General features: G+C 44.4%; 1 protein-coding gene across 1 annotated transcript in view; it reads right to left on the bottom strand.

Moving 5' to 3' along the window:
• Positions 1 to 1,824: 1,824 nt before the first annotated feature.
• Positions 1,825 to 26,835, bottom strand: part of RMND5B (required for meiotic nuclear division 5 homolog B) — a 100,111-nt gene continuing 75,100 nt past the window's right edge. Inside the window, exon 10 of the mRNA XM_086951651.1 lies at positions 1,825 to 2,884. Within this exon, the coding sequence (XP_086807777.1) occupies positions 2,821 to 2,884 (64 nt within the window). The 3' untranslated portion in view covers positions 1,825 to 2,820. The remainder of the gene's footprint in view (positions 2,885 to 26,835) is intronic.

The raw sequence follows: 26,835 nt of genomic DNA, 5'->3' as shown, positions 1-26,835 counted from the left end.
TTTAGTGGGTGTTCCCACACAACGCCCATAGGTTTTGACTCATTTCCAGATTTATAACATGACCTACATCTAGGAATGCGTTAAAAACGTGCACCTCCCCAGGGGTGGCGTAACGAGAAATAACATAATTTCTTCTAGTTTTCCCTCTTTCCATGTGCGCTGCATTCTGCAGTACACATAGAAAAAGTCCCCCATTGATTGTTTTTGTGCAGGGAGGTGTCCCTTCGTGCACAAAAACAATCATGCCAACAACACAGACACCCTTGCAAGATGGTGCCTGTGTTGGTGCACAGCTGCTAATTGTGCGCCGGCAGAAAGGACGGGAATACACTGTATCTTGTAAATATGGTGCATTCCGGCCCTTTTACATTGGCATAGGGCAGTGCAACAAAATGACCTGCGTCGCAGCCCTATACCAATTCTTAGTAAATATGCCCCCTTGTCTTTACTTTCATGTTGAGCTGATGAGCAATCCGACATGAATCTCTAGCAAGGGCACAATTACTTTTTGTACTCTGGCCAGTTTAGCTTTCAAGACATTTGCTTAAGGTGAGAGAAGTATTAATTACGTCCCTGTGACGTGTTCTAAATAAATCTGGATTAGCTTCTCAATGGTTAGCTCCCAGGTTAGGTTGGCTGACCAGTCCATTTCACATGTTCAGAAACATCACACTAGCATCCCCTTACGGCATATCTCTAGATGGATTTGAATATTTTTCACTTTGGCATGCAATGGTAATGTATGTGCATCTAGGGCCTCTGTCAGACGGTTAGTAACCCAGAGCAGTGCTCTGTGGTCTGGAAGGACACACCCAGTATACCTAACATTTGATTTGGTGCTGCTTACTGTTTTAGTTGTTCGTGATCTTATGCTTAATGTCAACAGTACAAATGGGAGAGTAGGCTGGACAGCTTTCTGGTCGCATCACATTTCCTTTTCCTTTTTGATGGCTTCCCTCCAGATTCTTTTAATTGTGCTAGCATAGCTTCTTTACATAATTTCTGACTGGTTTTATTTCCTTCCACCTTCGACATGAGGAGATTACTTTAGATCTGTTTCAGCACTGCATGGAAATATCTCACTTTTCTCTCTCCTGTCTTTCCACCGCTTCATTTTTTCTTTTAAATTTATCTTATCTATCAAACTTCACCCAGCTATTTCATAATTGTAAGTTAAAAAGTGAGTGTGTGTACGCAAGGAACAAAAGCGTTGGGAAAGCCAATAAGTGATCACTTGCCTTTTAAAAACATACTGGGTTTGCAAATGCTGGTTGTAAGAATGACATCTCCCTAGAGTGGGAACAACTGACAGTGGGTCTTCTTTTAGAGTAAAACATTGGCTGGACAACGATTTATATATTTAGCGGAGTTCCGTGTCTCTACTGACTTCACCTCTCTAAGTAAGCCACAGACTGCTCTGCCAAGCTGTCCTGAGGGTCCGGTATTAAAGGGGTGTACTTAGTTTTGGTTTTGGTCCACTAGTAAGGTAGGCTTCAGGACACAAGAGATGAAAGGCTTCAACCGTTACAATTTGAGCCCAGTAACAGTGCAGCAAACCCCTGAAAAAGTTCCCACAAGATCACAATAAGCTGGACGTAGAGGAGGTTTCCACCAGAACACCTGTCGCCGGGGACTACTAACATTACAGCCCATTGATCAAGGCCAAGTTGTTTGAGTAGGTAGCTTTAGGGTTTATGTCTGATTAGATTACCCCCACCACCACCCACTCCCCTTTCAGTCCTAACCCCAAAGTCAACCCAGCTATGTATAGAACCCCACAGCACATTAATATTTGGGGTAGGACAAAAATAAAAAGAGAGGACATTTTGTTTTTAATAAATTAAGTAGTCTTGTTATTTTTAATTTGTTTTACTACCCTACTCCAACTAAGTGCAAAGGTTCTCTCCAGAACGAAACGTAAATAACTTGAACGAGTCCTTGGGGGCTGGTTTGGGGCACCTGAGGAGCAGGGCCAGAATACTTTGGCATGGGGGAGTAGATAAGCACAATAAACAGTGCTAAGCATCTGGACAAAAGTCATCTTCTTCAATTCCGATACCAAAGAAACTAGTCTGGTCCTAATCCTCTTTTAGGAAGTCAAACCTTTGCTGTGTCCTTTATTTTGGAAGCAATAAAACAAGTCTCGAGATAATATTTACAGGTGTTTGGGGGTAAGGGTGAGTAAACAGTTTTCCAAGAGTCTCAAGTAGTCTTGAGCAAATTCCAGCACTGCAGAAGTCAAGAGAAGCACCAAGACAACTCCACCACATCAGTCCTGGCAGTAGGAACAAGGCAAACTCTAGCACAACAGCACCTCAGTCTCAAATTCAGCAAGCACAAGGTCATGTCAAGCATGTGGATGCCTTCAGCAAGGCAGACCTCAGATCCCATTCTTGAGCCGTTAGAACTGTGCTTTATCCGAGTCCTGTAGAGCAATTTCAAAGGAGTCTTACACACCAACATATGTCTCGCTCTCCCCAGAGAGCTATGTGGAAATCAGACTGTACGAAAGCAGCAGTCGGGGTTCACTTAGCTTCAGTTCCAAAACGTTAAATTCATAGAAGAATTCAGGACTCCACAACAGAAACATGTGCAAAATCTCTAATTTTGAATGTGTCAGTTCCATTCCGTGTTATGAACATCCTGCCACTGAAGGACATCGATGGGTGCTTGTTAAGGTAGTAAATACAACACCATATTATCAGCCTGCACTCTTTACTCCAGTGAGAGGGAAGAGCCAGTGATTCTGAAGCCAGCATGTTTTCCCACCAACTTGATTACTGTTCTTTTGAAGCATATGGAAGACTCAAAGCATCAGTATCAAAACATTATTCGTTTTCCGTCAGCTGGGTTCTGCTCCATGGGACAGTAGGGGCACTTCAGCCTGCAGCAGAAAACACAATGATTGTCAATTTCAGAGCAGGAAGCAAAAAAGCATTGGATGAATGACGTAGTAGGTGATGCTTCAACAAAAATAAACTGTGACAAGACACTGCAAAGCTCCTCCTTTAGAACTGGTTTTGTCCCCATGAATGAGCCGTCTCTTTATGTGACCGGTCTTTACAAAGGAGTCTATGTTCGGCAGCTTCAAAGACATCAATCTACTCACTGCACATCACTTTTAAGATGCCCCCCTCCCCCTTTGAATGTTTTGGCTCATTTTTCTTACCAGTACTTGTCACATGTCCAACCCAGATGCTTTGTTGAACCAAACCTGGCACACACTAACAAATTAACTATGGCAAGATTGGTTAGAGGTTTGAAAGCTTCAGTTCTAAAAAGAGAAGTTTTTTTATTTAAACAAGGGTTTCGTCTTTGCCCTCTCTGTCCACCTCCAGATCCTCAAACAAAAAGTTATGCACATTTGGATGATATTGCTTACTTACACAAGTCAATAGAGTGCAGAAACCAGTCAACAGCTCTCTAAATACTACCGCAAAGGCACATTCAAATCAATTTTACAACACGAACGTAACAGATAAAATGCCATTGAAAAGCTCTGCTGTGTCATACAGTCAAGTATTTACAAAAGAAATGAGCAGTGTAAATACATCTGGCTAATAACTGAAAGTGCCTCTTCTTTCGCCGTGACTACAGGCACTTGATAACTCATTTTATACGCATACATTCACCCACTCACTTTTTTAAAGTAAAACACAAAGTTCTAATGTGGATGCCATGTTTACAAGCAAACGGTTAGCCATTCTGGAACAGTAAAACAATGATAAACTATGTACAATATCTATGAAAGATGGCAGCTCAGTAAGGTTTGCTCTGGGTAGCCATCTTGGAATGGTATTGCACATAATGTATCACCGTTGTAACATTCCAAAATATCCAACATATGGCTTCTACATAGGGTAGCTAAATGGAACAGTTAAACAATGATACACTAAGAACAATTCCAATCCAAGATGGCACCTGGTTTAGAGGCAGTGGCCATATGTGATGCTGTACACTGCAGATGAAACAAGTGGCAAGTAAGCATCCGAACATCTCGGCCGAGAGAGCTACAGGGTGCTCTGAACCCCCCCCCCCCCCCCCCCCCCCCCCAAAAAAGGGGGAAGAAGTAGAAGAAGGGCAATAAAATGACACATGAAAAACTAAAGTATTAGCCTACTAGCCCTGGAACTGAAGCACACTCATTTTCTGGTGTCTGTGCACCACAGGGCAATAGAGCCAATAACCACAGTGGGTTAGCCCACCCCCCATGTATAATCTTTGACACTTGGGGTTTGGTAGGGGGGGTAGCTAAAACCAAAACACTTGTCTACTATTATGCTTGATGAACTTCCACAAATACTCATCTACAGATTTTACCAGTGTAATAACAATCAACCCTTAATGGACAATGACACCTGACATAATGTTTCCCAGTGAACAAATCTGGCCAGTGGCCTTTATCACTGGCTTGTCAATGTAACCAATTCTGGCCTACTGTTTTCAGCATGCACATTTCTACAAGGCAACCAAAAGATATCTAGTCATAACATTACAAATATGCCCAAAATGACATTTGGCCAACTAACTTACAATCCCTTCTAAGAGGAACCAACATCGATACTCAATGTACAAATCTATCTCCTGTTTTTATCGGGGGTGGACCAATAACAAAATGCTTGTCTACTGTGGTAAACTGTAAGAATCCATGGAACAGAACATCTCAAGCGTTCGAAAATTTTAATAAATATCCACAGTGACTTTAGCGCATGCTTTTCACAACAAATAAATCAGAACTACTGCCTTTGTAGTAACTTTTCATAATGAACAGATCAGACTTATGGCATCTAAAATAATATTTTCCAATAAATAATTGGGCCTGTAGACTTTATAACTGGCATGTCAGAGTAAAGAACCAAGGCCTCAAGTATGGAGAATATGTTTGTCAACAAAGCAAATATACTATCTTAAAAATACAAGTAGGTACAAAAATACAGCTGGTAAAACAATATGCCTCCCCTCTAAAGAGTAGCAGACCTCGTACTGCCAGAGTTTGTCAGAGAGGGGTAACCAACACCAAATCCAAATTCTTACTTATTACAGTAATCAGTGATATTCAATGTAACAAAATACTTATCTACATGTTTTAACACAGTGTAATAAAAATCCATCTTTAAAGACCTTCAACGTATGCTTTTCGCATTAAATGTCATGTCCCTGACTTGGTCATACCGTTCTGCAAGAAAAGGCAAAACAAGCACATTTTTCAGTGGAAGCACACAACTACTGAATCAAAAGCTTGTAGACAGGAAGATCAATATGTAGGCGAAGCCCAAGTTCCTTCAACCTTACTGATTCTTAAAGCTCTTTTTCTAATGATCACAAAAGGTTTGGCCACAGCTGTGTGGTCACTTAAGACCTGTACACACATGGAACCATCATCCACCCCCCAACTGTCCTTATTTCAAGCCCAACATACATTAGGTCCTATACACACATTATTTCCAAAGAAACAGCTGTTGAGCTTTAGCAAAGTCTCTTGGTACTCCTGAGTTCTTAAGTCACAGTTTAACCTCATCGCTGCGGCGGCTATTCCGCCGCAGCGCTAAGGGGGCGGGGGGGGGGGGGGGCGTGCGGCGCGCCCTTGCTGTTGACGGAACCTCTCCGTCACCAGCCGCGGTTGAGCTGTGCTCATGACGGAGCGGTTCCGTCATGGCCCCGCCCGCTCAATAGAACGCGCGCCGCGCAGGCACGAAATCAGCGCTGCGCAGGCGCGTCAGGCGGGCCATGACTGAATCGCTCTGTCATCAGCACAGCGCCACCGCGGCTGATGACGGAGCAGTTCCGTCATCAGCACGGAAAGGGTTAAGTCAAGATCAAGACAGCCAAGGAGGTGCTACTGTTACTTTTTCTGCATACATTTACCAAGATCTAATTCACTGCAGTGTCAATTTTTGCAGCGTTGTGTTGAGCAGCACCATACCTACTAAGACTGACCTGCTGCCAAAGTCTTCTCTTATGTTGGCTACAATTGAGCAAGAGCTTTAGGTTTCACTGGGGGTATGGAAAGTGCCATGTAAATATCTAAACAATACAACTACCAAAGGCTAAGGGAAGGAGTCGCACAAGAGGGGGAATGCATTGAATTCCACCAGAAACGCATTTCATGTGTGCTGCAGTGCACAGCACGTATCCAAAGCGTTTGACCCTTTTATTTATTTCTACGTATAAGGAATCGTACTGGAAGGGTAGACTTCCAGTACAAACCCAATGATAAACAGCAAGACAGCACACACTCGCCTTTATGCCGTGCTGCAAGGACATGCATTTCAACCTCCACATGTTAAAGGTGTTTTTTGTTGCATTGTTGACCTACTTTGCACATTACAGTGTGAAGTCCATTTTCACCACCAACAGTCTTTACTTCATTTGAGGAGGTAGGAGGCAATCCAATCTCGATAGGTCAATCTGTTGAGTCATACATTTTCTTAATGCCACAAGTTAAGCTCTCTATTTCAAGGGATTTATTTTCAGTTAGTTTGCAGCATGCAGTTGTTCACTGCCTGTAGGCTTGTGCAAATTCAGATGTCTCAAGGTCTCACCCTCTTTCCACTCTGAAGATAATCTGGATGTCATCTGGGTAGTTATAACAGATGAGTTTAAAGGAATGTATAAACTCAGGCAGTGAGACCACTTACGTGTTGAATAGGGGAGGGGCAATCAATGAGCCTTAGGGGACACCTACCTTCTGGTGGAATGGTAGTGATGGGTATGGAGGTAGAGACACCAGTTAACTTCTATCTGTGAGGTGAGACAAGTATTTTAGAACAAAAGTATTGTTTAGTCTTTTGAGCAACATTTGGTAGTTCACAGTACCAAAAGATGCAGAGTAAATAGTCTAGCAGGAGAAGAACATCCAATCATCAAAGGTCTACTTTGTTCTTGAGGTCATCCCAGATTAGAATTACTACTGATTTAGCATCTCTACCAGCTCAAAAACACGTCTGTTGGTCGGAGAGAATGTGTTTTTTTCTCAATGAAATTGGAGAGCTGAATGTAAGTTGCTTTTTCAATTAGTTCATCCAAAAGGGTCAGTTTGATCTAGGTCTGTAATTTTTTTGGTTATTTGGGTCGACTCTATGCTTATTGGTGATTGGATTAATAAACATTGTTTTCAGTTCATTGGGGAATTCTCAGGATAATAGCGATTTGGTAATTGGTACGGCCACATAAGTAGCTTTGAGAATAAACCTGAAAATGTTTGGGAGCACAGGTCAACCAGTGATAAAGTGATGCTGATTCTCATTAGCACATTTGTTTCTTTTCTGAATAGTAGATTAGACAAGCACTGTTAGGGGTGTTTTATCTTTGGTCATAGTTTAGACGAGTTGACAGTGCGATGCAGTCGCTGACGGTCTTTCTTAGGTAGTGGGTCTTCAGATCTTTGACTTTTAATGCCACGTATTTGTGTACTGGAAAAGGGAGTGCAGGCACAAGCATTTGAAAAAAAATGATCACTGGTTACTTTTTTTTCCTGCAACATCCATTTTTTCAGATTCTTTTGCAGTGTGTGCTTCCCAATGCTGCTGCACCACTTGCAAAGTTTAAAAGAAAATAGTACCTCATGCACTCCAATGGAGGTGGAAGGACACCTAAACAGCCAACATGTGATTAACAATATCGGATGTCAGAGGCTGAAGATGCCATGACCAAACAAACCAATGACAGAAGGAGGCTGACCCAAAACCCCTTAAAAGTAAAGATCATAATACTTTCAACAATAAATAGTGGAAATGCCATAACCTAAAAAGGGGATCCAAGCAGAAGTTAGCTGTATCCAGAAAGTTGCCATATGTTGACCCATACCCTGCACATGGGAGAAAGAAACACTGCAACTGGGCTCAGAAGGGCAGACACTTACAGACTGCTGCACAATCAGATAGCTATGTTCTGGACTCAAGCTTATGGGTCCTGCGTTGCAGCACATGAATGACTGCTCCATAACAGTAAGATATTAAAAAAGCATATACCGCATTCCACTTTGGAATTTGAAAAACCCAGCGAGACAATAGAGGGAGTTGAGTTAAATAATATTAAGCAGTATTTCATCCAAGAAAATAGGCAAGTTGACGATGATATTGATACAAGCTCTACCACCGACTTAGTGACTATGGTTACGGATCAGAGCATTATAATAAGGTCTTGGAATATAGCATATATAAAAAAAACCTATGTGATCCAGCTTGGCAGGCCTATATAGATAATTGTGAAATTATACTATTCCAAGAGACCTGGGCTGTGGAAAATATTCACAAGATCTGTTATAGAACATATAATATACCTGCAATTGATGTAAATAAAGGGAGACCATCGGGGGCCTGATAATATGGAGTAAAATTACGCTGGGAATCAATTTTGAGCAGATTGATTCCAGTAGCCCAGATTTTCTAGGAGTAAAGTTTACAGGCCCAGATAAAAGGAACATTTTTATCTTTAATGTTTACAGTAGACCTCAGGCAGCCAATAGAGTCAACAGTTGTTGAACGATTAGATAAGATCATTTCCACGCTTGATCCGAAAACTTGGATAATTATTGGGGGGGATTTCAATCGTAAATTCGAGCCAATAATCGGCTTGGAAAATATGTTTGAATCAGAGAACAATGCCTACAATATACCAGGAATTGAGACTAGTTACTCTGTTCCATGCACAACGGTGGCGGCGCAGTTGTGTTTGACTGCAGGATATGGCTTACGTGCCTGAAATGGACGTTTGCCATCTGACAGCCCAAGTAAGCCAACTTTTAAACGTGGCACCTGCAATAGTCACTTAGATTATGTAATAGTCTATTTCATTATGGTCAATGGTAAGTGACCTTGTTGTGGATAACCGTGTTGAAAGTGACCACCTTCCTCTTAGCCTGACCCTTAGTGCATCGTTATACAACCTAGAGTGTAGAATTAGAGATGTTCTAGTCAGTTCCACTATTGACCCTTTGACATCTAATAACCGTAGAACCCTCAAATGGCCAATAGTCCTGGGGAAAGATATCATAGTTTAAAAAATCTATGATCTCTATGTGGATCTGATGTCTACGTATGTTGATACTGAAGTACAAGAGATCCCTATTATGCAGATCCACATAGATATGGCCCTGGGTCTTGGTAATATACTGACTAAAACGTTTAAGCCACTTTCAAATAGTCAGAGAATTGCTGCTAAGGGTAATAGATGGTACGATAAAGAATGCCGCAATGCAAAAAACGAACTCATAATAGCGTCTAAAATGAATAATGCAGTAGTCTTAAGGGAAAAAAGGAAGCAATATAAGGATACAATTAGCGCGGCAAAGAGAAATTGGGAAGAGAAAATATGGTCTGATCGTCTGGATGCATGTAAAAGGAAAGATCAGGCTAGGTTTTGGGGGCTGATTGCTAGAGGTTCTAGTTGTGGCACCCCAAGTAGGGATAGGTTTTTGGAAGCTAGCACGTGGGTCTCACATTTCTCGGAGTTATATTCACCTAGTATTAACGAACCAACCCCTTCAAATGATGAATTCGGAATTAATTTAACTTCAACACCGTTATGCTTTGATATGGTTGATACTATTAATGCTATTACGGCACTAAAACCAGGCAAGGCACCAGGACCGGACAGAATCCCTGGGGACCCATGGAAACATGAGAATATGATCTGGGCCCCATATATTAATTGTCTTTGCAATAAAATTGCAAATGGTGCCCCTATTCCAGAATCCTGGGGGGGCGCTGAGATTGTTACGATTTTTAAAAAGGGGGACCGCACAAATCTGGCCCATTACAGACCCGTTAGTCTTATGGACGTTCTTCAAAAAGTATTTGCAAGACAAGTTTTAAGTAGGCTAAGTACTTGGATGGGGGAAACTAGTACTCTCACTAAGTATCAAGCGGGTTTTAGAGAGAAGATTAATACAATTGACCAGGTGTTTTGATTTTTATGTATCATCTGGAAATACATTAGAATTAAGAGAGCGCATCTTCACGTGGCATTGGTTGACCTCAGGGCGGCTTTCGACCTGGTTCCCAGAAATGCCCTATGGTTGAGACTGAGGGACATGGGGGTCCCTGGGGAGATTCTGGGGCAAATTGTAAGACTACATGAGGCGAACTATGCCAGGGTAAGATGGGGTCCTAATGGCGAATTGACAGAGCGTATTAATATTAGTAGAGGCGTTAGGCAAGGGTGCGTCCTGGCCCCAACATTGTTTTCTCTCTATATGTAAACGACATACCAGAGACCCTCTTGGGCTGCGAGCAAGACTCTCCCAAGTTGGGTGGAGACCATGTGCCCGCTCTGCTATTCGCAGATGATACTATTTTAATTTCTCAGACACCGCGAGGGTTACAAAATTTGCTTGACACCTTTGAGAGTTACTGTATGAACAAGGGTCTATAGAATAATTCGTCTAAAACAAAGTACATCTTGATTAATCCGCATAGGAGTTTTGGAAAAAAACTGTTGGTCAATGAAGAAAAAAAAGAGTATGTTTCTAGTTTTAATTACCTAGGCATTACCTTAGACACCAATTCTAATTGGAAACCGCAAATAAATAAGAGCGAGACAATTTTAACTCAGAATCTGGTTCCTATAGTAAGACAATACAAGAGTAGTTCTACTAAAGCAATTTCACCGGTTTTAGAATTATATAAATATGAAGCCCAGGCATCTTCATTATATGGAGCAGAATTATGGGGACATTGTGGTAACCAAGCATTCGCAGTACATGAGAATATCTTTCTTAGGAATATTCTAGCACTCCCACAACGTACACCCCTCTTTCCTCTGATGTTGGATATCCGCCGTACTGATGACCACACGGCGTTACGCCCATTACTGTATTGGATTTGCGTGTGGTCAACAAGCAAATTAGTGGATTACAGAGAGGCTTTAAAGGAAATTATTAAAATAAAAAATGTAACTAAGTTGGCTTGGCTGAATCACATTGAGGATTGGCTAGTCAATTTAGGTCTAAGCCATTATTGGTCGGATCCGGAGTCCTTTACACTAAACTGTAAAAAACAACTGAAGGAGAGATACTGGGACTTCATCCAAAACTCTAAGTTACATAATTGTGTTCTGGGGTCGTTTTCTCTTAAGTTTCTTAATGTAAAGATGGAGCGTAGATTTGAGCCATTCATGGATGAGATTTTACCAGTTCTAGCGAAGTCGCTGTATTTAAAATTTCGTTATGGTATTTTACAGATTAAATCTAATAACTCGAGATGGCTGTGTAAGAAGGGTACCATAGTAAAGGATGATCTAATTAAATGCGAATTGTGCTGCACAAATGCCAAAGAGGATGAAGCGCATATATTATTTTTCTGTCCTGCCTATACACACTTCAGGAAAAATGGATAAAACCCATTTGTCGTCTCTTTGGATTTGTGAGCTTCTGGGAAGCAGAAAGAATTTTAAGAGCAGAAACAACTCAATCGGTTGTCTTTAGTGTAAGTAGGTACCTGTTCTTTGTTGCCATTGTAAGAAGGCGATTGGGCTTCAAGTTCTAATGTCCTTAGTGACGGCATTAATTATGATACCGATTAGTAAGTCTTATGACATTTTCTTTTTTGTTTTGCAATGCCCAGATAGTATTAACTTACGCATTATTTTTAGGCTAATATATGTGTTTATTTTTTTTAAATCGCAAATGTATTTGAGGGTAAATTTGAGAAAATGGGCCTGGATATGTTTACTGTTTATCTAAAGAATTTGTTCTCTTTTTATGTGCTTCTGTATATCTTTTGATTACTAAATCGAAATAAAGATTTTGAATTGAAAAAAGCATATAGTCACAGCAGAAAGGCTGCCACAAACGTAGACTTAATACACAGAAACCTCAACCCCACCTCCACACGCCATTTCACAAGCTTAAGTCCTAATGCCACTTACAGGCCGAGCATTAAAGACCTAGCTAAGCATTCTGCACCAGACCCTTGCTCCTTAACGCTTGCCTCAGACAAGGATAATTCTCAAACAATGAAAAGGATAATTCTCAATCAATGAAAAGATTAAAACTATCACAAGGTATGGCAAAATGATAGAACAAAAGGAAATTAAGAGTAAAAAAGCACTGGTAAAGCCAAAAGGCTTCGTCTATGTAAGACCTATTTACATTGTCAATGCTTTTTAAAAGATATTGCACAGCAGCGCGGGACTCAAAATAAATAAAAACAAAGCATTATGGTGCGGCCAGTGTGGACAGCTCATAGTGTTTTTTTTTTGTTTACTTTAAGCAATGCTAACTTTAAAAAACATTAATAAAGACAAAAAGATCTGTATGAGCGATCTGGCTTTCTTAATGTTTTTAAAGAAGCACGGGCTAATATACAACATGGCTTAAAGTAAATAAAAACAAAGCGCTATGGCGCTGCCAACATTGACAGCTTCATATCGCTTTGTTTTTATTTACTTTAAAGCATGTTGCAATATGCCTTGAACGTGCAAGGTTCAACCATAGCACCGCCTACACTGGTAGAAACAGGAAAAAATAACAGACAACACGAGTGCAAGCACGAAATGTTCAACTGGTGACATGTCTCAAGGATTGCAAGTCTTGTTGAAATCAACAAGAAAATCAAGTTTCGTCAAAAATACTATGGTAAATGCAGACTACCTCAAACAATTTATGTAAAACACTACTAGAACCAGAAGAAGAAAAAAATGGGGAAGTGACACATCGGGGAGCAATGGAAGACTGATACCACCGGGAGGCTGAAGGGGAGATTGCCACTGCATGCTGAGGAGTAAATAACAACAAAAACAAACCAGCATTAGAAATGCAATAGGTCTCGCAGCATTAGAGTTAGTGCTTTTAGAATTGTTTATGGGTTTTTTTGTAAATCTTTAGCATGAGGTTGAGGGTGAGTGAGGGTGAGTGAGGGTGAGGGGTTGAGGGTGAGTGAGGGTGAGGCTGAGGTGGTGAGGGTGAGTGAGGGGTTGAGGGTGAGTGAGGGTGAGGGATTGAGGGTGGGTGAGGGGTTGAGGGTGAGTGAGGTGAGGGGTTGAGGGTGAGTGAGGGTGAGTGAGGGTGAGTGAGGGTGAGTGAGGGTGAGTGAGGGTGAGTGAGGGTGAGGGTGGGTGTGAGTGAGGGTGAGGGGGGGTGAGTGTGGGTGAGTGTGGGTGAGGGTGAGGGGTTGAGGGTGAGTGAGGGTGAGGGGTTGAGGGTGAGTGAGGGTGAGTGAGGGTGAGGGGTTGAGGGTGAGTGAGGGTGAGGGGTTGAGGGTGGGTGAGGGTGAGTGAGGGTGAGGGGTTGATGGTGGGTGAGGGTGAGTGAGGATGAGTGAGGGTGAGGGTGGGTGAGGGTGAGTGAGGGTGAGTGATGGCGAGGGTGAGTGAGGGCGAGGGTGAGTGAGGGTGAGGGTGAGTGAGGGTGAGTGAGGGTGAGTGAGGGTGAGTGAGGGTGAGTGAGGGTGAGTGAGGGTGAGTGAGGGTGAGTGAGGGTGAGTGAGGGTGAGTGTGGGTGAGTGCGGGTGAGTGAGGGTGAGGGGTTGAGGGTGAGTGAGGGTGAGTGGTTGAGGGTGAGTGAGGGTGAGGCCGAGGTGTTGAGGGTGAGGGTGAGTGAGGGGTTGAGGGTGAGGGGTTGAGGGTGAGTGAGGGTGAGGGGTTGAGGGTGGGTGAGGGGTTGAGGGTGAGTGAGGGTGAGGGGTTGAGGGTGAGTGAGGGTGAGGGTGAGTGAGGGTGAGGGTGAGTGAGGGTGAGGGTGAGTGAGGGTGAGTGAGGGTGGGTGAGGGTGAGGGTGAGTGTGGGTGAGGGTGAGGGGTTGAGGGTGAGTGAGGGTGAGGGGTTGAGGGTGAGTGAGGGTGAGGGGTTGAGGGTGAGTGAGGGTGAGGGGTTGAGGGTGAGTGAGGGTGAGTTAGGGTGAGGGGTTGAGGGTGGGTGAGGGTGAGGGGTTGAGGGTGGGTGAGGGTGAGTGAGGATGAGTGAGAGTGAGGGTGTTGTGTAGACTAAAGTTGACCTTGTGTCTCCAACGCTGGACACAGTTTTTACAGATGGGCGTTTCTTACAGCGGTAATTTTTTTTAACTAAAATGCACATTTCTGCCGAGTGCCCGCAAAGTCCAGATGGCCTTCGTATGCCCTTGAGGGGATTAACGTCCTCCTGCCAGAATACACTTCCTCTGGTGGGTTTCCATGGTTACCCTCATTACCTGCCTGCTGAAGAGGAGCCCTTGGTTCCAATTGAGCTTTTTAACTCCATATCAGGGGTGGGCGGTTCCTTTCACCACAACCTTGATGCCGCGAGGAGAGCAAGGCAAAAAAAATAAAATAACAACCCTTGCTCACAGCCAAGCAAGCAGATGTCGCAAACACAGTCTGTATTCTGTCAACAGCCATTAACGCTTCGAAAGCCACCCGGGCCTGGCTGCAATCAGTGGGCCCAGGGCGGCCTGCGCCACTGCAATGAAGAGAGGATGTGTGTATTATTGTTCAAAATTATCCCCACGGCGCGGCCGCCTGGGAGCTCGGAGCACAGATTGCTGGTGGCGGAGCACGAGCCTGTCCTGTACACAGTCACAGCTTTCACCAGGATGACGTCTATGTGGCCAGAGAATAACAGGAAGTGACCAAATTGTGCATGTGCTGGTGGGACCAGCCACAAACACAGCCATTATCAGCGTTCTCCAACATTCCTGGCTGTCTGCGGGTCTCGGCCTGATACTAGACCAATCCAAAATGGCGTGCGCCTGTATCCCAATTTCAACACAGTAGCGGGCGCACTGAATTTGTGAGCGGCCTATATCCTGTGCCAACGCGACTGTCACTGATCAAGGTAAACTTGGCTCTCATGCACTGTGACTCTTAAGGAAACTGAGCTCAGAGCTCATGTCACTTTGATACACGCTGAGAGCACGAACAAAGAGGGAAGACATGTAAAGAGACACACGGCAGGCAGGCAGGGGAGGAGAGTAGGAGGAGGAGGGGGGAGGAGAGTAGGGGAGGCACGGCCTAGCGGCAGGCAGGCAGGGGAGGAGAGGAGGAGGGGGGAGGAGAGTAGGGGAGGCACGGCCTAGCGGCCGTGCAATCAAGTAGTGAGGGGGCGGAGCTGGGGGAGGCTGCGAGAGAGAGTAGGCAAGGCTAGCGGCAGGCAGGCAGGGGAGGAGAGGAGGAGGGGGGAGGAGAGTAGGGGAGGCACGGCCTAGCGGCCGTGCAATCAAGTAGTGAGGGGGCGGAGCTGGGGGAGGCTGTGAGAGAGAGTAGGCGGCTGGGGGCATGTGCACGCGCATTTAAGCTCAATGCGCATGCGCATTGAGCTTAAATTTCTCGTGCACTGCAAGGAATCGCCACGATTCCTTGCAGTGTGGATAAAGAGCGGATAAGTGCCAATACTCTCGCCTTGCTCGATGCGCATGCGCATCGACAGGCGAGACCTAAAAAGAGTGCCTGCAGCCAGTTGAACGACACTGGCCGCAGGGAGCAGTATTTGATCCATGCTGCATTGCAGGGACGAAGACTCCAAGCTGGGGCTGAGGAAGAGGTGTGGACCATTAGGAAGCAAGAAAACGAGTGACGTGGGAGCAAACCAATGAGAAGTAAAGGTAAGTAGTGGGTGGGCTCTAAGCCTCTTTTAAGTTAAAAAAAAAAAAAAGAAGACAATAGATTTCGCAAGCACTGTGCAGGGGAAACCTAAAACCGAGTTATGAGAAGGTAACAGTGTGCCCTGCAGGCTAATACTGTAAGCTGGTATTATCAAACTGCACATTTCAGAGACAAATGCTGAATTCTGCATTAGATATACATTATTCACAAACCTAATGCTGCTTGTATCGGCGAGGTGGGAATGTCACAAACCAAGAGTCAAATAAACCGAGCCATAAACAAAAATTTATCAGATGCAGGTCAGCATAAGTCCCACAAATTGTGTACACTGATAGTCAAAAAGTTAATAGCCCCTCCACCACCTGATGTTAACAAATGTTTATAAAGAAAAGAAAGAAAATTATTTTTAAATCCCTTGCAGAGAGAACGCTTAGCCTTCCCTTAACAGATCACTTCCATAACATTGGGGTGCACCAGCTCGGCCTCCACATAGTGTGCCCTTCATCGAGAAGGCCACCATCAAAAGAGTAAAAAATGGCAGAGGGGACCTCACAGTACGATTGAAAATTCTGCTAAATGGAACTTTAGCACCTGCATCTCTGATAGTTTGTGTGATGCATTTAGTCTGTGTTTCACAGTCCCAAGTCAAACAAGCATTAGCAAAGCCATTAGGTTTTCCTTATGTGAGATCTACTGGCTTTGTCAATGTTTGTTTACAGTGCAGTGCGAGCTGCTGTGCAACAAGGTTTAAAGTAAAAAATGTGTGGTTTTTTTTAAACGAACACACTATGACACCGCTGGCATTGTCCGCTTCATATCGCTTGTTTTACCCTGCGAGTCCTGTTGTACAGCTGCCCACAATGCTGTGCAATATGTGTAAAAACAGGACGGGGGTTAGGGTGTGTCAAGCAACACGAGGGAGGAGGGAAGGGAAACAACAGATGGTGGAAGGATTGATATAGGATTGATAGCAGGAGGAGCCTAGGGGTTGGCGAAAGAACCAGCAGCAGTAGGAGGGTGGGTAAAAAGATTACATCAGGAAGACAGTGGGGGGGGGGGAAAGACTGTGGAAATGGAGTGGTGGGTAAAAAGAAAACCACAGCAAGAGCATATTGGAGGAAATGGATACATGCAGTAGGGGTGAGTGCCAACAATGGCTAGGGGTGTGTACCCACATGCGGTAGTGGTGATATGAACAAGTGAGATACGTTGGAGCACACATCCAACATGGTGATTCTTGATCATATTTGGAAATATGGGGTGCTGTAGACGTATAAGGGAGCTAAATTCACACATCCAAGTTCTGAAACTATAGGTGAACTCCATTCTACACAGCCCGCTTTGCGAGGGATGCTGTATTAGGATATTTTTTTTTAGAAGTGGTGTAGAAGCCCTGCTCATATTTTTCATTGGCTGGCGTCATCGTCCATAGTAAACGCTGGCTTCCGATTGAGAACAAGGCTTCTTTGTTCCTCCTTGTTACCGCCCCGACTCCTTTTGGGACCGCCCATTAGGACTGGATCTTTTACTTGCGGCGTTATATTGTCTCCTTCAATTACTCAGCAAGCACTATATTTATTTCACAATGGCAACAGCTTGTTTTTATTTGATCAGTCTCTCCCGTCCATGTATGTTTAAAAAAATATATATATCTGTCTCTCCTCACCCACCTCCGAGATCTGTTTATTTATTATTAAGTGAAAGTAATACAGTCCACGCCGAGGCTCGAACCCTGTTCTCCAGCTCCAAAGTCGGCAGCGTTTTATGTTGAGCCACCTCCTTGCTTCGATTTTCTGCACCGTTTTTCAGTTGGTTGCAGATGCTACATTTATCACAAATAACATGAAAGGAACGGCATGTGTGCTTGAGTCTGTCAGTTACACATAGTTACAGACATTAGTCACAACTTCGAGGTAGCTGCTGCCTTCCACTCCTCCCTAAGTTTCAGTCGACCTCAAATACAAGTTTTCGCTTCTTTCAAAAGTGCTTTTGCAAACGATAAAGCCTGCGATCAACTGTGCCAGGGAACCATTCAAAAGAAAAGTGTTCAGTGCAAGGACAAGCGTGACGGCCAACTTTAATTTGAGCCGTTTCCAAAATGGTGCAACAAAAAAGCAAGTCACTGAATACTTTCTTTGGTAAAAAACGCATCCAAAATCGTGAAACCGTTACTGCACCTTGTGGTCTGGAAAAAGGACCTAGGTCTGTTTTTTTCTATTTCAATTTGAGGAAGTCATTGACTTCAAGTGTAGCTCTAGTGTAAATCTAAATGTAAATTGATACTTGTATAGCGCACTACTCACCCGCAAGGGTCTCAAGGCGCTTGTATGAATACCGCTGTGGAACCCATCCTGGCTTTCCCTGTGAGGCGTCCACTCCTGGGCACCCCCAAGGTGGAGGCCAGACATCCTTAGCGTTGTGGGGGCCGTTGTGGAGATTAAGCAAGCTATTGCCCAGAGTTGCAGAGTGGGACTCCATGATTGGAGTAGGTACCGAGGCGAGAATTATTAGGTCCGTGGAATTTTTGAGCCCAAGACCCGCCGAGGCGGGGAATTATGGACGTCATAACATTGTAAATCCTGCCTGCCTGGCTCTCCAATGATTACGTTACAGTATTCCTGGTTTTACCTACACATACCCAATGGAAATATGAACTTAGATTCTCAAAGTAGGGACTCCTCGATTCCACCATAAAACAATTGTGTGAAACTGACAAGACAACAGAGGGATGTGTCATGTTCCATAATGCTGATTTAAATTGTGTCAGTGTTATCACTTATTTAACCCCATAGCTGCTATTAAACATTCCTCCCCAGTGCTGCGCTGTCCATTAGAACTAGTGCTGAATGGACGTTCAATGGTCGTGCGCAGCACTGGGGAGGTAGTGCTGCCGTCGGCCAATGCACCGAGGCAGCACTTAAGGGGTTAATACAATTGAAAATTCTGGTGTTGCTTTTGTATATTTGCCAAAATCATTAGTATAAATTACAGTTTACAAAAAAATTAACCTTTCAAGGATAATTGAATGATGTTCCTTCAGCTGTCAAATGTTTCAAGATGGCCACTCCCTTTCCCACAGCCCTACAGGCCTCTGTCATCGCTCCGCTTCCTGGAAGATTCCGAACCTTGATTGGGCGTCACGATGGGCTGTCAGTGCAGCTGATCATCTCCGGGAGACGTTCTGATCTGGAGTGCGGTTCTGGAGTAGCATTAGCGACAGCACTGCGTCCATTGTCCCCGTAACCCCAGTATTGCAAGAGCAGAGGAGCCATGAACCGCATTTTCAGCATGCCCAAGCCCAAACCACCACCGCCGAACCTGACTGACTGCCTCGACAATGTGAGTTCGTATGAGCGTCTGCCACAAACTTTGTGTGTGTGAAGGGGGGGGGGATGTTACATCTACCGAACAGAGTGGTATAGTATGATTTATGGAGGTGAGATGTGGGGCAGTATACTGGCGCGAATCAAAGATGTGTGCCTTGGGAGTTGAACTTGCACTCCAATTTCTCCCTTCCTGGTATTGCTGGTTATAGAATTGGTTCTTCGGGCGTCAGCGCATCCGTCATTATTTTTGAACACCTGCATGCTATTCAGGGTGAATTAATATGGTGAAATATGAGGTAATTTCAGTGGTGGATTTTAGTCTGTTACTTGGAGTGAGAAGGATAGCGGATGGATAAAAGGGGAAGAAAGATTTGCATTCATATAGCACTTGTTACCCCAGATGTGTGTAGAAGCGCTTTTTTGTTGAGTAGTACGCCACTCCGGAACCCATAAAGGATTAGTGTTGAAAATTAGTATAGTATAAATATGAAGTAGTTTGAGTAGTAGATATGTTATTCAGTTATTTGGGCAGTATATTAGTATAGTTGAATATGAAATTTGAGAAGTGAACATGTTAGTCTGTTAATTATGATAGAAAAAGGATAGTGGAGGGATAAAAGAGTGAAGGGTTTTTTTTTTTTAAGTCAACTGATGGAAAGATCATTATATATTTGTTTGTGATAAAAGGTGGACTGTTAGGTGTAATTTCAGCAGGGAGAGTGTGTCTGAGTGGGATGTAGTTATTTATGGTGTTGATTGGCGTTCTGTTAGTAATGAGTGTATTGATTAGTGGTATAGGTTAGAGTTGTGTACGGTTTGTGGGTGATAGTGGATATGTGTGGTAGTTGGGATAGTAGGGTGTGTAGATGTGGTTTGGTTGGGTTGGTGGTGCATGCTGGTACATTAATCTGTGCATAGTTGCATAGTGTTGTGCGTGGTGTCTATTTGGTGTGAGTGTGTTGCTCTGTTTGTGGTTGTGGATGGTGTGGGCTGGGTATTGTTAAATGAGAAAAAGGGCAGCATTTCTGGCCCTAGTCCCGACCAGTCTCGAACAGGCCCAAACAGGCAACTACCCTTGTCCTCTCCGCCCTTAACAGGCCCAAACAGGCAACTACCCTTGTCCTCTCCGCCCTTAGCCTCGACGCCCGGGCTGAGACGCCCTAAGCCTGGCCTTTTTTGTAGCCCTAGTAATCAGGTGTCCCCTTCAGCCAATGGGAACCCTAGCCCTAACACTATCCAATCACAACACTAGCCCTAACATCTAGAACCAATAGGAGACCAGGACCTTGCAGCCAATCTTAGCCCTAGTCCAAGCACCCAATCAGTTAAAAAACCCTGATCTCTATGTCCAATAAAGGCCTTAGCCCTACCACTAGTCCCAACCCAAGTCCAAGCAGCCAATGGTACAGGTAGCCCTAGTCCCTACTTCCAATAGAAAGCCTAACCCTACTTAGTCCCACAACTGGTCCAACAACCAATCACACCAGAAGCCCTGAATAGCTACTTCTAATTAAAGGTCTAACCCTAGCCCTAGTCCCACCCTACTCCCAACAACCAATAACATAGGAAGCCCTAGTCCCTACTTCCAATAGAAATCCTAACCCTAGCCCTAGTCCCAACCCTGCAATGATTGAATCACAGACCGAGAAACCAATCAGAACCCTCAAATACCCAACCAACGAGGACATTAACCCTAACCCAATAGAAATACCAGATATAACCACCAATCAGTGTACACGTGTGCCAACCACTAGCACACCATATAAGGTCCCAGCAACCTCAGACAGGGTTTGCTGGCCAGGAAGTTGGAAGCGGCTTGCTCCTGTTCAGAATCTCCTAGGAGACAGACAGGCTCAATCCACAACTTTGGACTTCAGCAGGTAAAGGCTTCACTAACTCGAAATCTAACAATACTGTTTGAATAAAGCTTTACTCCCCCTGCTGGCCAAAAAACGAAGTGCACAGGCCCCAGTAAATACAGTTTAAATAGCTCACAGAAGCACCCTCTGATGTAGAAAATTCCTGTTGCTAGGGGGGGGGGGGGGGGGCTGGCCTCACTGGCTTGTGAACACAAAATGGTGGCTGGGGGTGCACTGTTTGAGCACACAGGCCTAAGCACAGAGCAAAGGAGAAATTTGGAGGGAAACAGATTTGTCACCAAGAAATGAGAGGGACAAACTACAGAGGTTGGACTGCAAATCCCACAATTCAACACACTAAATGAAGGCAATCATGGGCAGGGAAAACCACACATTTAAAACGCAACACAGGTGATAAAATATGCAATTACAGGAAGGCTAAAACTACAATTTTTAACTTTAACAACCACAGGCATAGACAGAAAGTGAAAATCGTTTTTTAAACAACTTTTTGTCTTGGTAAGAGACCGCACTAGTCTGTCTCCTTACCACTTCCTGGACTCTGCTCGCTGCAATCTGGGGCACATGTGGGCTGCAACTCACAAGATGGAGGAGAATGATTTGGGGTGCACCCAGCAAGGCCTTCAGGGGCCTGGGCAGGTGTGAGAGGAGGGCTCAGACTTGCCTGGTAGCTGAATAGCCAATGGTCTGCTGGCCTGGGGATGGGGTCTGGGCAGCTGCTTGCTCCTGTTCAGAATCTCCTAGGAGACAGACAGGCTCAATCCACAACTTAAGACTTCAGCAGGTAAAGGATTCACTAACTCGAAATCTAACAATACTATTTGAATAAAGCTTTACTCCCCCTGCTGGCCAAAAAACAAAGTGCACAGGTCCCAGTAAATACAGTTTAAACAGCTCACAGAAGCACTCTCTGTTGTAGAAAATCCCTGCTGCTAGGGGTGGCGGGGGGGGGCTGGCCTCACTGGCTTGTGAACACAAAATGGTGGCTGGGGGTGCACTGTGAACACACAGGCCTAAGCACTCCCCTCATGGTCTCTCAAAATGAATTAGCGTACGCTAATTGTCACACCAAACTCCGCTGTCACCCTCCCCAGGTAGGACACATGGCATTAGACAGCGCCTAGCCTCACTCCATCTGTATCACACATTCACCCAGTGGCAGCATTCATTGTTCTCGCTACAGATCTATCCAGGAACTTGCGTTTATTGTAAGGTTTAGGTTATACATTTAACTGCTTTCTAGTGACTTCCTGAAGCATAGACCTTAATACTTATGACACTATACACTTATAGTTACTCGTGATTGCGTTGGGTCTGCATGTGGTGTTGGAGTATGCACAATGCCATCATGCCTATTAGCTTCTCACTGTCCCATCTGGTAAAGGTGAGCCTGCTCTGTCAGTGCTAAGAATCTTTTGAGATTCAGAATGCTTTTGCCTCAGTCAGGTTTAGTCTAGCCTCCAATAATGTATTTTCTCTCTCTCTTGCACTGATGACGATTTCTCTATGTTTAGGGCGAACTCTAATCGGTGTTGTGTTTGTATGACAGTGGTTATGCTCTCCAGGCACTGTGTGAACGAGATTGTCTTTACTAGCCAGTCATCTAGATAAGAGGAGACATATCCATAGTCCTCTGAAGTGTGGCGCAACTAAGGTGAGGTACTTTGTGAATACCCTTGGTTCACATTTTATCCCAAAAACCTAGAAATCGGAAATGGTATTGTACCTTGTCCACAGCAAACCTCAGGAACTTCTTGAGTCTGTTGTTAATCTGCACATGCAGGCAGGCATCCCTGAGATTTAGAGTTGCTATAATAACCTCCTTCTACGGGTGTGGAGTGACAATTTTAGACCTTCACCTCTTTATAAATTTGCAGAGGCACACAGGTCCCGAATGGGTCTGAATGTGTTGTACGGTTTTGGTACTTGGAAATAAACAGAGCAGACCAATAGGTATTCCTGATCTTTTGGAACCCTTTCTATTGCACGTTTAAGAGGTCCATGACCTTTTGGGGTGGCTGCAGTCAGTTTGGTGGGGATCTATACAATAGCTATTGTGGATGGCATTTGGAGTCCATTTTTCAAAGGTGATAGTTTTCCATTTGTTGAGAAAGCCTTCGATTATGCCCCCTACTGGTGGGTGTTCAGCTTTAGGAAGAGCCAGATTGTAAGTCACTTGCTTGAATGCTCTGCTTCTCAACATAGGGGCACCTCTTCCATTCGCTCTGCCTTGTAAGAGCTGTCTTGCTGTGCTGTGGTATTGCTACTGAGATGGTACGCTTTAGGAGCTGGGTTCTAGCACAAAATTGGCGTTAGATGTGATGACTGGTTGTCATCCTCTCCTTACTGGGGGTCGTGGTCTTTCTACTGACCCACCTCGGAAGGGACAATTGAAATGGGGACTGCTCATGTCTTTTGCAGTCTCACTGCCCTTTTTCATCTTCTGCAGCAAGGTATTCACTGCTGGGCTAAATAGTTTTCACCTTTTAAAGGCACATTTAGAACCTCTGTCAGCACCCCCAGCTTGAATCCTGAGATTATTAGCCAATCAAGTCTTCTTAAGGTGGTGCCCTCGCACAGCTGTCTGCTTGTTGTATCTGCCACTTCCAGTACGGACTTGGGGCATGTCTTGGAAATTACTTTGCCTTCCTGGATATGTTTATTTGCCCTGCCTTCGTATAGCTTTGGGAGGTGTTGCATCAGCTCCTCTAACTGCTGCTAACCATATCTTTACCGAGGGCGTTAGAGTCTGCAATGTCCCATTGTGTGGTCATCCAACTCAATTTTTCACCCCTCGCTCTGTTTGGGGTGGGGGGGGGGATACTTGGAGCATGGCTCTTTTTTGTGTAGTGGCCACAATGATAGAGTCTGGCTCCACATTCCCTTTTTTGTAAGGTGTATCTTTGGAGGAGTGCTTGTAGTTTTTTACACCCACAGTGTAATGCTTTGGTAGCAGCTGGTCGCCTGAAGGCCTCTTGTCCTTGATCCAGGAATCTCTGAAGTATTGTGAAGAACTGTTTTTCTCCTGTGCTGGGAGGAGGTTTGCCAAGAGAAAACACAATTCAGTCTGTTCCTGCTTTAGTTGCACCCCATTTGTTCCCACTGAACTTTCAACTAGGATGGTGTACACGGCAAAGAAATCGGTGGGGTGGGCTTGAGGGGACTAGGTGTCCACCCCTTCTTTGGGGTGGGGAGGGAGAGGGGGGTGGGGAGAGGCTGTTAAATAGCTTTCTATGTTCGGCCACCCTTCTTCCTCAGAATCTTGCAGAAAACCTTGATCAAATGGACCTTCAGTATGTTCCCGCTTCTTGCAAAAAGTTTGTGTTTCTCCTCTAGGGGTCCTGGTGTGGTCAGAGGCTCTAGATCTACTTGCTCTTTTTCTGTTGGGTGAATGCAGTAGCCCTTGAGGGAATCATAGGAACTTCCACTTTGGCTCGGAGCCTTAGTTTCTTGCTCTCGATGTGAACAGCTCTCTGTTCAACATCAAGCTCTTCCGCTTCGGTGCTAAGGCCTCCTCTCAGGGTACTGAGATCACTACAGATCACCTTTCAGAGTCAAGGCTGGTTTTAAGGTTTTCAGCCAATGGTGTCTTTTGACATGAAACAGTGGGGTTCCTTTTGTTTGTGCTTACCATTGATCTGTGTGGTCTTTAGTGTTGGAGTAAACTAAAACTGAATGCTTCAGCACAGCTCTAATCTGTCCTGCGTTACCTGGCCTTCTTCAACTCTTTGTCCTTCAATGACTCCTCCCTCTCCATTTTGACACTTCTTAGACGTTGGAGCCTTCTCACTGTACTAAGTCTGCTTCCTCTGGGTTTTCCTCGTCGCTGGCCAGCCCAAGGTCCTTCGGCAACATTCTTTGCAAATGTGCCATGGCATAATGAGCCTACCTCTGTTTCTCCATCTTTTTCAGGGCCTTGGGTTGAAACTCTCTACATGTGACACAGCCCTATGTGCTGTTGTCCTCAAATAGACAAACGTTACAAACCTTATGGCTGCCTTTCTGTCCAAACTTGTGATGGCTCTTAGGACCAAATGTAAATGGTTATGCTCTATCCCCAATGTACATTCTCTGACCCTTGAGGTCAATGTCTTACCGACCCTGCTCTAAACCTTGGTTTTCCTTCAGGATTCTTGGTGTTTCAGTGATAATCACTCAAGAAAACTTTGATTTTTCCGCAACAATCTTCTGTGTTCTTGCTCTGTAACCATTCCCAATAGCAGAAAATAAAATTGGAAGGTGGCGATGACGCAAAGCGCTTCCGGGCCAGGCATCTGACATCACAGAGGGAAGGACACCAAATGGTCAATGCCGCCCACCTTATAAAAAAAATTTTAAAAAAGGAAAAAAAGAAAAACAAGCATTGGAAAAACCAAAAGGTGTTGCACCTGTGAGTTATTAGTTTTTAAAGCGTTAAGGGTCATGGACCAGCACCCCTACCAAACAGAGTAAAAAGATACTACCCAGGGAGGTGCCTCCACTCCACAACAGCCAATTGTATCCGTATCTCTAAATTCATTACTTTTTTTCTTTAACCCTTTCGATGTTCATGACGAGCTCAGCTCGTCATGATGCACAGTTGAGCTGTGCTGATGACGAGCTGAGCTCGTCATGACACCAGCAAAATGGCAATTTTCAGCACAGGAGGGGGAAAACGCCTAGCAGCCAAGGTGTTAACCAATGTGTATATATTATATTTTTGAAAACATATCGATTTTATTGCATTTCTGTTTGTTTTGTCTCTCCTCGCTCTCTCTTTCTTACTCGTTGCTTTGATCACTTTCAGGGTCTTTATTTAGACTCCTCCCCCCATACTCCGGCTACACTCAAATGCATGCTACTCAACTGTAGGTCTGCCAACAAACACGCCTCCAAGATCTTTGACGTCATACAAGATAATGATAGATATCATTATCCTCACAGAAACTTGGCTAACCCCTCGTCCACTCCGATTCTAGACCTCTTGGTGCCCCCCACCCATGACATAATTCGTCTGGATAGAGTAAAGAAGCGGGGAGGGGGCCTAGCCTGCATACATCGAAGTACGCTTGCGGTCTCCCTCTCAGAGTCCTCTTCGCCATTAACCTGCGAATACCTTTGCCTCAACATCTCCAGTAACAATCAGCTGGTTTGCAAACTATATACATTCTAACACCGCCCCAGGGTGACAACCTCCCTTTCATTGAAGAATTAATGGAAATCATCTCTAACAATGTGGATTCAGTGCAGCCCCACATCTACCTTGGGGACTTTAACCTTCATTGGTCAAACCTTAATGACCAAGCTGTAGCTTCCCTCAATTCCTTCTAGAAGGATCACGATTTGGTTCAAAATTGTGACCAGCCTACCCACAGTAAAGGGGAAACTCTTGACCTTATCTCCAAAGGTCACACCATCACATTGGACTCCATCATACCCTGCGATTGGTTGGACCATCACATCATTTCCTTCCATATCAACTCGGAGGTATCTCAGAGTAAGGCTCAAACAACTAAACCAAAGATCTGGAGAGGAGACTTCAGAGAAATCAATACCATTGACCTAGCAACCCGCTGTAAACGTGCCCTCTCTCCTCAAGTGGACTTACACGAAGTCCATGCACTCACAGACTTCTATAACTCTTCTATTTCTAGCATCATGGACGATATGGCTCCACTCCAACAAAAAAAATGCACCCTCAAAAATATCTAAACCCTGGTTCAATGGCAACCTAAACTCGGAACGTCGCAATCTAAGTATCATCAAACGCTCCTGGAGATCCACTCAAAAAAAAATCCTTAGATCAGCTAGAAACTCTTATAACAAACATATCAAGACAGGCAAGGCAGAATATTTCAGATCCCACCTTAACCAAGCAGCTAATCGACCCAGCAAACTGTTTGAACTGGTTAAACAACAATTTGTGGTAGCCCCTAACCGATCAGCTTCAGATGTCAATCCTCCCTCATGTGATGACCTGGCAGACTTTTTTACTGAGAAAACTAGGCTTATTAACATTGATCTAGAAACCAGGAGGGCTCTATTAATACTCAATGGTCCGGCACCCCCCCTGGCCTTACCAGACAAGGCTGCTCCATGTAGCTGTGGTATCAAGCACAACGCTTCCTGGGACAC

The sequence above is a fragment of the Lissotriton vulgaris genome, unplaced genomic scaffold, assembly GCF_964263255.1.
Source record: "Lissotriton vulgaris unplaced genomic scaffold, aLisVul1.2 SCAFFOLD_582, whole genome shotgun sequence".
NCBI lineage: Eukaryota > Metazoa > Chordata > Amphibia > Caudata > Salamandridae > Lissotriton > Lissotriton vulgaris.
The sequence above is the reverse complement of the archived record's forward strand: the minus strand, read 5'-3'. Positions and strand labels throughout refer to the sequence as shown.